The 10714-nt window shown below is 34.2% G+C and overlaps 1 protein-coding gene across 1 annotated transcript; it reads right to left on the reverse strand.

Annotated features, from left to right (window-relative positions):
- Positions 1 to 479: 479 nt before the first annotated feature.
- On the reverse strand, positions 480 to 3023 carry LOC117786292. The gene is made up of 2 exons (XM_034624474.1): positions 2207 to 3023; positions 480 to 1544 (listed from the first exon to the last, which is right to left on the reverse strand). The coding sequence occupies exons 1-2, from the start codon at positions 3005 to 3007 to the stop codon at positions 831 to 833; spliced, it is 1515 nt and encodes a 504-aa protein (XP_034480365.1). The 5' UTR covers positions 3008 to 3023; the 3' UTR covers positions 480 to 830.
- Between the last annotated feature and the right edge of the window lie 7691 nt (positions 3024 to 10714).

Consider the following 10714-nt stretch of genomic DNA (forward strand, 5'->3'; position numbering starts at 1 on the left):
TATTAATATGCCATGAGATAACATACACTGAGAGAAATGAGAGGCAGGCAAAAGAAGATGTAGAATCACAAGATGTGACACATTTCTACTTCTTAATCTGACGAAGCGAGACAGAACCGAAGCCTTAATGGTTAATAACAATATGCATTGAGTTACACTGAGAGAAAATTGAAGTGTAATCAATAAAAGTGTAAGTAAAATCCAAGAAATTGACAAACTTATACTCCTTTTAGCTAAGAAAGAGAGGGAGACTGAAAAATCAGACCACAATGGTTACAAGAAATATGCCATAAGCTACACTGAGAAAAATAAGCACAGTAAAAATAGTAGACACATTTCAACTTTTTTTTCCCTTGGCTAAAACAAAAAACAGAAGAACTCCTCTTTACTTATATATTTATTTGTATTTTTGATTATAATATGCTATGAGTTTCTACACTGAAAGAAATTTGAAAGTGAAATAAAGGAGGAGAAGTAGATTTGGATATAGACGACTCTTCTATGGAAGATGCAGTTAGAGTTAAAAGTTTTATAATTTTAGAAGACCACAACAAGTTTCTACACAGAGAGAAATAAGAAGTTACAGAAAATTTAGACTACAGGTAGATTTATCTATTTATGGTGATAATACGCAGTGAGCCTCGACACTGAGAGAAAATAAAAGAAAGAGTGAGAAGTAAAAACGAGGCAGAATTTTGAGAGACAACTACAATAATACGCTACACTAAAAGAAATGAAAATAAAAAGAAATAAAAAGAAAGGATGAAGAAAGACGATTCCTCGCTGAATAATAAGCTACTACACTGAGAGAAAAGAGGGGTAAAAGTGCGTTATTCCTCTTCTGGTTCGACGGCATGTGAGGCGTGTGGGCGTGGCTGCGTGTGCCGCCCCTGAGCCTGCTCGGCGGCACTCGCCTCGGCGGCGGCCGCTGCCTCCATTTCCTCCTTGTGCTTCTGGATTTCCTCCTGCATGCGACGATTCATGTCGTCGGCATAATCCGCAAAGGTCAGATTAATGTCGAAGCCAGTGCGCAGGAAGATATTGGGCGGAGTATAGTTATTCTGTATGGGCCAATAGAAGCCATCGTCGTCGCGGCCAAAAGGCACCTTTCCATAGAGATCAACAAACTCGGCGAGTGTGTAATAAAATCGAGTTGAGGCCAAAACGAGTTCAATGCGTTGCATTTCGGGTAGAAGACGCCGAAACACTTCGGGAGCAAGACTAGCAGATACCCTGGCCGAAATGCGTTTGTTGGGTATGGACATGTGTGAAGTGGGACGCTCCAATTCGCTGCCTTCGTTGATACCCTCCATGCCAGCCTCAGAGGGGGGTTCTAGGCCAATCACTGATCCACCCAGTGACATTTCCGTAGTCTCTCTAGGCTCCAGACTCTCCCTAACCAACCCACATATAGTATGCATCTTCTCCTTGATGATCAAATGCTGCTTGCCCATCAGATACTCATCAGTTGGTGTGGATGGAGGAAACTTCTCGTTGAGAAAGGCAGCGGGAATGCGACGGAAAATCAATTCCTTGGTGTAAAGCTGCCAGATAAGTCAGAAAGAAAGAAAGAAAATTTCAATAACTAAGTGAATAAATAAATTATAAACAATAAATAGGAGTTTGTCGTCAAAAGAATAGGAAAAACTATTAAAAAGAGCTCGGAAATTAATTGTTTACCTATCATTCCTATGGTGGCTATATGATATAGACGACTGATTTACATCAAATTTAATCTGATAATTTACAAAATTCGAACATGTATATTCTGCAAGTTTGGTTAAAATATCGCGAAAAACAAAAAAGTTTTTCATACAAAAGTTTAATTTTCAACCGAATATATATTTTTTTCATTAATAACTTGCATGTTTACTATCTGATTTCCAAAAAATTTATAGCACAGATCAGGAATATAGAATATAACATACGTGCCAAAACTCAAGAGTCTAATTTTAAAATTTTACTTGTTTTCGATTTTTTCGTTTTATGGGCGTCGAGGGGGGCGTGGCGAAATTTTAAAATAAACTTTAACTACTTAGGATACTACATACCAAATTTAGTGTCTCTAGCTTTTAGAATAGCTGAGATCTACAAAGGTTTCAAAGGGACCGACATAACTTTATTCAAAAACTCTGCTTAACCACTGCCTGTTATGCTCTATTTTCTCAAGTTAAATTATATGGATCTATTTGTATAGCCCACTCACATCAGTTATGTGATCCTCAACCATAAAGACGCGATTCGATTGCCAGAACTCATCGATGCAGGCCAAGAGTTCGGAGCAGAAGATGCCCATCATATCCTCGCCACTCTCCAGCATCAACATGGTGTAATCATTCATGAAAACCAATAGACCACACATGGGATCGGGCGTATAGGATAAATGACGACACTTCTTCTGCAGCTCTTGGAGTTTCTCCGTGAGCAGTGTGTACATGTCCTTGGGACCGTCTTTCTCCGGCTCTGGCTCCGGTTCAGCTTCCTCGGCCTCCGCCTCGTCGGGGGCATCATCATCCCAGTTGAAGTTGAAAGTGCGTGTCACCGTCTCTTGTCCAGCATTACTTGGATCTATAAATCTCAATGGCGTACGTTCCCCATCATCTTCCGGCGGATTTTCTGGCTTGCCTTGATTAATATCCGGCGTAGATGTCTCTGAATAATGTTGTTGTTGCTCATTCTCGCCGGAAATTATGTCAGCATTTCTCGATTCCGGATTGGAATTAGCCGTTCCCGTGCTCACTCTTTTATCCGAGGCACGAGCTGCCTGAGCCAACAAGGCACTCTCCCTCAAGGGATCCAGATTCTTGGCCAGTATAAAGATGCGTTGGTAAAACACCGATGTATTCATCCTCAGCAATTCCTCGTCCACATATTCCACAAGGGACTTGCGCACCTGAAAGATCAGCGGACGCTTCAATGTGAAACAGGGTTGCCTTGACGTCGATTGACGCGTCTTGGATTGAGCATTCAGCGTCGAGGTGTGACGCGTCAGTCGGGTTGTCGTCATCTCTGAGCCGCGATTAATCTGGCTTTGTCGAGCACTCTAATCAATTGGCAAAGCTACCAAATATTGTTATTGTTGTTATTATTATTTCAATTATTGTTGTTGTCTAGCAACAAACACATCAAAGGGTTGCTAGGCTATGAAAATAAACAACTCAAATCAAGGCTCGAATAAATCTTTGGGTATTATTCAAGGCACTTAAAACTCACTTTTAATTATTTTAATTAATTATTGCAAAGAAAACTACAGTAGAATTTATTATAAGATGTCTTTATTTGTGCTAAAACAATTTGTGAACTATAAAAAAAATGTTATTATAAAATTCAATCAGTTCATTAAAAGAACTTTGAATATTTATTTATTCATTTTCATTATTTATTATTGTGTAATAAAATGTTGATGCCAAATCATTTTGAAGGCCAAAACATGATCAAAATGATTCAACAATTTTTTTCCTAAAAGTTTTGACATGGTTTTTTACAGAAAAATGAAACCTCTCAGAATCAAATTTAAACTGTTGTTTTTCACTAATTTGGGCACCAGGAGTTGATCAAAAATAAAAACTCGAGTTTTAAATATTTGTGATGTTACCTCAATTATTTATTGATCATTTGGCTGAAATTCAAACAGTTGTAGCTGCCTTTGCTTGTTCAGCGAGCTAATATTATTATCATTTGGCTGAAATCCAAACGTTGTAGCTGCCTTTTGCTTTTCAGCGAGCTAATTTATTCATGGCGCATTTATGAGCAACTACAACAACAACAACACCAACAATGATGATGACAACGCGAAAGAAAAGCAACAACTATTAAGGTAGCAAATGTTGTTAAATTTCTTCATCAGCGTTGTTAGAATCTGTTGTTGCTGCTGCTTTTAGTCTCAGCTTATCTCCCACTCTTTTGCACACCATCTTCCTCTCTCTCTTTCGCTCAGACTATCTCTGTTTGGCTCTTTGAACAATGTGAAACACTTGGGCATACAACATGTTGAAATGATAATGAGCGAAAATTGTTTTTTGACTCGCTCCCCAGGTGTTTTGTGTTGCACAAAAGCCAAGAACTTATTCCCCCTCTCCTGTCTTCCCAATTCCGATTTATCCAGAGTGTTATTCTTGGGGTTGAGCGGCCGTTTACAGTTTAGTTTATTGGCTTAAACGTTGCGTAGCAATTTGTGGCATTTATTTTCTTAAATACAAGTACATGTCTGTCGCCCAGGAGACGCAGAAGGCAAAGCACCTTTCATGGAGAGTCCATCTTAAAGACCAATTCTAAGGAATTTAAAGCAGAGGTTGCAACTAAAAAATTTTATTATCTAAGTGAACTAAAAATTTGATGCAGAATCAATTAAGAGACAAAATAATGATCAAAAAGACATTCCGCATGCAAATCGGTTCAGTTTTGGCAAAGTTATAAGAAGTTGAAGTCTGGTAAGACTTTGGTCTGACAACTTTACAAGTCAAATTTTTTGTTAGTTTTGACATGATTTTTTACAGAAAAATGAAACCTCTCAGAACCAAATTTAAAGTGTTGTTTTCCACTAATTTGGGCACCACGCGTTCATTAAAATTAAAAACTTGAGTTTTAAAATTTTTAAAAAAATATTTTTAAAAAAAATCAAAGGGGGGAGTACATGATTTAGACGGAAAAAATCGAAGATTAAAAATTTTTTTAAATTAATAATATTTAGATGCAGAATCAGTTTAGAGCACAAATAATGATCAAAATGACATTCCGCATGAAAATCGGTTCAGTTTTGGCAAAGTTATGAGAATTTGAAATCTGGTAAGACTTTGGTCTGACAACTTTACAAGTCAAATTTTTTGTTAGTTTTGACATGATTTTTTACAGAAAAATGAAACCTCTCAGAATCAAATTTAAAGTGTTGTTTTCCACTAATTTGGACACCAGGAGTTGATCAAAAATGAAAACTCGTGTTTTAAAATTTTGAAAAAAATATTTTTTCCAAAAATTCAAAGGGGGGAGTACATGATTTTGACGTAAAAAAACCGAAAATTAATCATATTTTTAAGTTAATTATTTTTAGATGCAGAATCAATTTAGAGCACAAATAATGATCAAAATGACATTCCACATGAAAATCGGTTTACAATTGACAAAGTTATGAGAGTTTGAAGTCTAGGAAAACTTTGGAATGAAAGTAACAATTATTTATAAATTGTATCAAGCAATATTTGCCACCTTTAGGGTTTAAAGAGAAATCTGTCACTTTCACTGCAAAATGGATTGGGAATCAGTTTCGCTTTCGCCTCGCAAACATGTGCATTCAAATGTGTTTCGTCTTCTGCTGACAGCTCGCTGGGATTGGGAATGTTGCAGGCAGCGTTGATTGCAGCCAAGTTCTTAGTCAATATTTGTCAATTTCAATGAAATGAGAATTTGACATGCAAGCAAACGGAGTGCTCCTCTTCCTCCACAAGCATCAAGAGTATCCCGCTGCATTTGTAACTGCAGGATGCACACCAGCCTGAGCAATGCAAACACAGAATCGCATGTCGATTCTGTCCTTGGACTGAGTAAAATGAAGGGAAACCTGCCGAGCATCGAGCAGACACACTCACACTCAGAGAGGACATTTGCAGACCAACAGCCAGACACAGAGACAAACACAGAGACAGAGAGACAGAGACAGAACGAGTAGATGAATTAATTGCGATTTGTATGCTCTGGAATTTTTGTGTGGCAAATTGATTGATGTGCAGGTTTCTCGAATGCCAGCAACCAAAACCAAAGTCATTATTAAGCATGTTAAATACTTGGCAGTGCATTAAGCTAACTCTAATTGAGATTGATTCATATACGCAAAGTAACGAGTAACGAGAAATAATTAAAGCAACGAGTAACAGTTGATTGTGGTGAAAAAAATACAGTTTTATAGAAGCTCAATGCATAAAAAGCACCAATATTTATTCAATTCTAGAGCAACAAAAGTAGCGAGTAATATAAGTAACGAGTAAATGAAAGCAACGAGTAACAATTGAATGCGGAGACGAAAATAAACAGCATAAAGATAATAATGGTGATATTTATTCTACTCGAAATAACGAGTGTTGAAAATAACGAGTAGATTAACATAACGAACGAAAATGATAGAATAGATAACATAACTAAAAAAAAAAACACCAATTATTATGGTATAACGAGTGAACATATTAACGAGTAGATGAAAACAACAAATAATAAAATGTAATAGAAATAATAAACACAATAATATTTTTAGAAAGTGCAAACTAACGAGTAACGAGTAACGAATTCAGTCTATTCTGTTCTCCATGTTAAGTAAGAATTATCGCTGATTTATTAGAAATTATTTAAATTGTTAAGCCAAATTCTAACAAACTTTGTTTATTAATTTATAAATATGTATTTAGCTTACTCTCTTTTCCCCGCCTCTCACAATATTATTGCCAATCAAAATGTTAAGTTAGCAATTATTAAATCAAAATAACAAATTCAATTAAAATTAAAACGGCCCAGAGCGTGCTTATAAAATGCATTTTGCATTTAACACTTTTGTCCACGGGGCGGATGTTGGATATTTTATTATACAATTTAATTAAATTATGTGGCGCGCATCAGGGAGAAAATGAGAACATCAAGCTGGGAAAAGTTGAGGCCAGATGCGCTGGCAATTTGTTGCTTGTCACAAAGTTTTACCAATGCAATTAAATTGGGAAACTGGGAAATCGAAATCGCAATCGAAATTGAAATGGAGAAATGCATTCAGTAAATGCGACGAGCTGTTTAATCAATTGAATCCTTGTTCTGAGCACTGAAAGGAGCAAAAAATGTCTGCACTTTGCCAATTAAATAGCAGCTAATTTTGTTGGCCAACAGAGCAGAAGGCCTCTTGACCCAAAATCAATACTGTCCCCTATTATCCACTCTCTTTTTTTTGGGCCATGTGGACTGAACTTAACTCAATTATATTTTTATTTATGCGTCAACATTCGGGCACTCAACAAATAGCATTGAAGCAGCCTTTATGGGTAGTAAAGAGGCAAAGAGAGGGATTCTAACTTAGCCTTAGACAATGGAGAATTTATTGTTTCGCCAATCTAAGCAAATTTTTGGGCTAAAACTTTTTTGTTGCTGTTGCGTTCACTCAGCGGACCATTAATAAAGTTATGTATTTGATTATGAAACAGCCGAGCGGAAATATTGCGAATGGATTCAATTGCTTGGCAATTGAAGGGGAAAGGGAGAAAGGGAAAAAAGCGAGCCAGACAAATCATAAAAAAAAAGATGCTCGTTTTATGACGCAACTTTGCTTTAAATGGATTTGGTCAGTGAAGCCTAAGCACGAGGCTCTAAAACTGATGGAATTAACAGCGACATTCCCAAAAAATATTTGGTAAAAATTTGGAATTAATCAAAGCAAAAAATCTCACAATAAAATATAAATAAGAAAATTCAGATAGGATAAAATATAATAAAATATTTTTTTAGGTTTCCAATTTGTATTTGCAAATTAAATGTTTTCCAGTTTTGTTTGCCAAATTTTTGTTTTCAAATAATTCTATTCTTTGTATAATTCGAAGTTCAAGTGATATTGAGATTGAGAACACATTCGCTAACTGTGTGTGGTCAGTGTGAACCTTTTCACTTCCCACTTTTATCTCACTTTAAGCCATTTTCTTGCCGCATTCCAAAATGGCACATCCGGTGCCTAAGTTTCGTCTCTGTGTGTGTGCGTGTGTGTGTGTGTACATTCCACAGATTCCACTCTTGTGTGTGGATTGAATTTTTCACTTCTATGCGGTCATTTAAAGCTCTTGTTGAATGCTTAAAGAGTTTAAATGAAATGTATTTCTTTTTCAACATTTCAAATGTTTCTATACGAATTGTGTAGTAGACTTTTCTGATGACAGCAATTAGCATTTAGATAAACGCTTTGTTACTGCCCGACAAACATTTTTGCATACTTTTTTGACTTCCACAATTGAAACGGGAAAATGAAAATGTGGAAAAATGGAATCAAAATGCACAGGCCATGAAATTGCATTTTGTTATGGGAGCAATAACAACAATAAAACTAACAACAACAACAACAGCTCTCGATTAAAATAAAACTATCTAAATGTATACATATGTGTGTGTGTGTGTGTGTATTTGAAAATATCAAACAATTAAATAACACGCCAGCAAAAATAAAACGAAATCCAAAGTGAACTCAATTTGCTGGCATCTAAATCATTTTTAATTTGAACAACAAAAAGATGCCTCTGTGTGTATGTGTGAGAGAGTGTGTTTGTGTGTGTGAATATTGTGCACGTACACACAGAGAAAAAAGTCTTTAATTATTACACTTTATAATCGAATTTAATATAGTTCGTGTGTAGTTTTTACAGTGGCTAGAAATTTTTTATAAATAAATAAAAAATGATTGAATTTGCCATAAATTTGTATTTAAAAATATTTAATTGTAAAGCTTGTTATATTCGTTTTTGAAACACAAAATTGTTTCAAGATACATTCCCAAATATTTAAACAATATTTAAGTCTATTTAATCACAAGTCGAATTAAATAATAAAAAGTAATTTAAAACCCATATGTTTGTAGTTTTATAATACAACTTAATTAACTCTTGCGTCTTTTTAAAAAGTATATGACTTAACGTTTAATTAAATATGGCAATTTTGATTTTTTATTTTTAATTGTTTTCTTTGGTTTACCTGTGTGCAATTAATTTAGTCATTAAAGCTAGCTTTTAGTTAAATTTGATTATTTTTTAGCTACAATTTTATTACTTTTTTTTACGAATCTTATATTCTAAAATAAAATATTTTGTTTATATTGTTTTGCTATTTATTTGTACTAGACATTTTTTTGCAGGTGTAGCAGTAACAAAATGTAGCATACATTTAAGCATAAGTTCACAAACAAATCGCACACACGCACACACACAGAAATACTCACACATAAGAGAAGCAACAACAACAACAACAATAACAATAGTAATGCAATATACTCGGCTACATGTACCGTTACACGCTGCTGCACAATTATTCAAATCCACGAGCCATGACTGCCAACAGCAGCGAGAAGCGAGTAGAAGAGGAGAGAAGCGAATAGAGAAGCAGAGTGGAAAGTATGAAATAGAGTATGAAGAAAGGACTTTTACTTTTTTTTAGTTTTGCAGAGCAAATTTAAAATAAATAAAAGATAGATTCGTAATGCAACTGATCTTTAACTTAGTCAGGTTCTTATGTAAAAAAATAATATCTTAAAGGTTGTCTTTTAAACAATTGTTATTTTAATACAAATGGACAAATATTTTCCATTTAAATGTAATTTATTTTGTTAGTTTAATCTAACAAGCAAAAATTCCTAGAGTATTCAGTGTTCGGCACTCCAAAAAAAAACAATTTATTCATGTTTTTCTCCATCTCTTTTTTGTTTGTTCATTTATTTTGCATTGTTTTATTTGTTAATTTTTTTCTGTTGTTCGCTTTTAATTTTCAACAATTTGTCACAATAACAAAGCATTTGAAATGTGTACAACAATTTGCAGGTTGTATTTTTTTCGTAATTCAATTACTTGTGCAGTTGTAAAACGTTTTATTCTGTTCTAGATACGCTCTAAACAAAGTTAGAGTCGACAAACTAGCTTATTGAATATGCAATAATGCAATTTTATTTAACGTGTAGCTGTTTTTTGTTTCAAAATTTAACGAAAAATAAACAAAAGTTGAATGTAAGTCCCTTGAAATTTATGGTCTGCCCACGTGAGTTATATGAGTTTCAGGCTGAGCTTTTTAAGCCTAAAAGAAAACAAAGCAAAATAAAATAAAAACAAAAACGAAAAAAAAAACTATCAATTACGATGATCACATTGCTAACAAGCAGCTGCTGCAGCTGCCTCTTTCTTTATCTCTCTCTCTTTCTCTCTCTCTCTTTCTCTCTCTCTCTCTCTCTTTCTTTATCGTTCTCGTTCTTGTTCTTGGCCAAGAGCCTAATAAATACGCCTAAGCACTGTCCTTTCATTCGAAATGACAACACCAAGCAAATTACTTGAAATCAACGAGAGCTGATCGATCAGTTTGAAGAGTATAAGATAATACTCTAAAGACAACTTATTTATGCGAATTTCAAAAAACTTCTTTAGAATAAGGAAGAAACCAATACAAAAAAATACAAAAATACAAAAGTTGAAAATTGCAAAAGGAAAAAAATTTTGCGTCAATAAATTTGAAAAAAAAAGCCTTTTCTTTAATATATGTATAAAGTAGCTTTGATTTTTTCTGCCTCCATTAGAATTTTCTTACTAAATGGCAATCCAAATTTTTATTTCATGTAGCGAATGCTTATAAATTGTAAGAGTCATAAATTTAATATTTCTAAAAATGCAATATATGCGAAAATTTAAGATGTTTCTAAATTAATGGTTCTATTAAAATTTATAATTTTTAACTATTTAAGCAAGCTAACCTTAATAATATTTTAAAGTAATTGTTACATCGTTCGATTTTTAATCAAATAATTTAGATTTTTTAGTTTTTCATTTAATTTCTTGTCCTCACTTTTCCGATACCTTTCTTTAAATCCCTGACCTTACTAATACTAATAACTTGTATTTTACATTGTACTATTCTAATAGTAATAATATTACAAATACCAACACTAATTTTCATTGTTCAGATTGGGTTTTTCTGGGCTTTCCCCAATCCTTGCAACAAATGTTGGATTTAT

The sequence above is a fragment of the Drosophila innubila genome (assembly GCF_004354385.1).
Source record: "Drosophila innubila isolate TH190305 chromosome 3L unlocalized genomic scaffold, UK_Dinn_1.0 0_D_3L, whole genome shotgun sequence".
NCBI lineage: Eukaryota > Metazoa > Arthropoda > Insecta > Diptera > Drosophilidae > Drosophila > Drosophila innubila.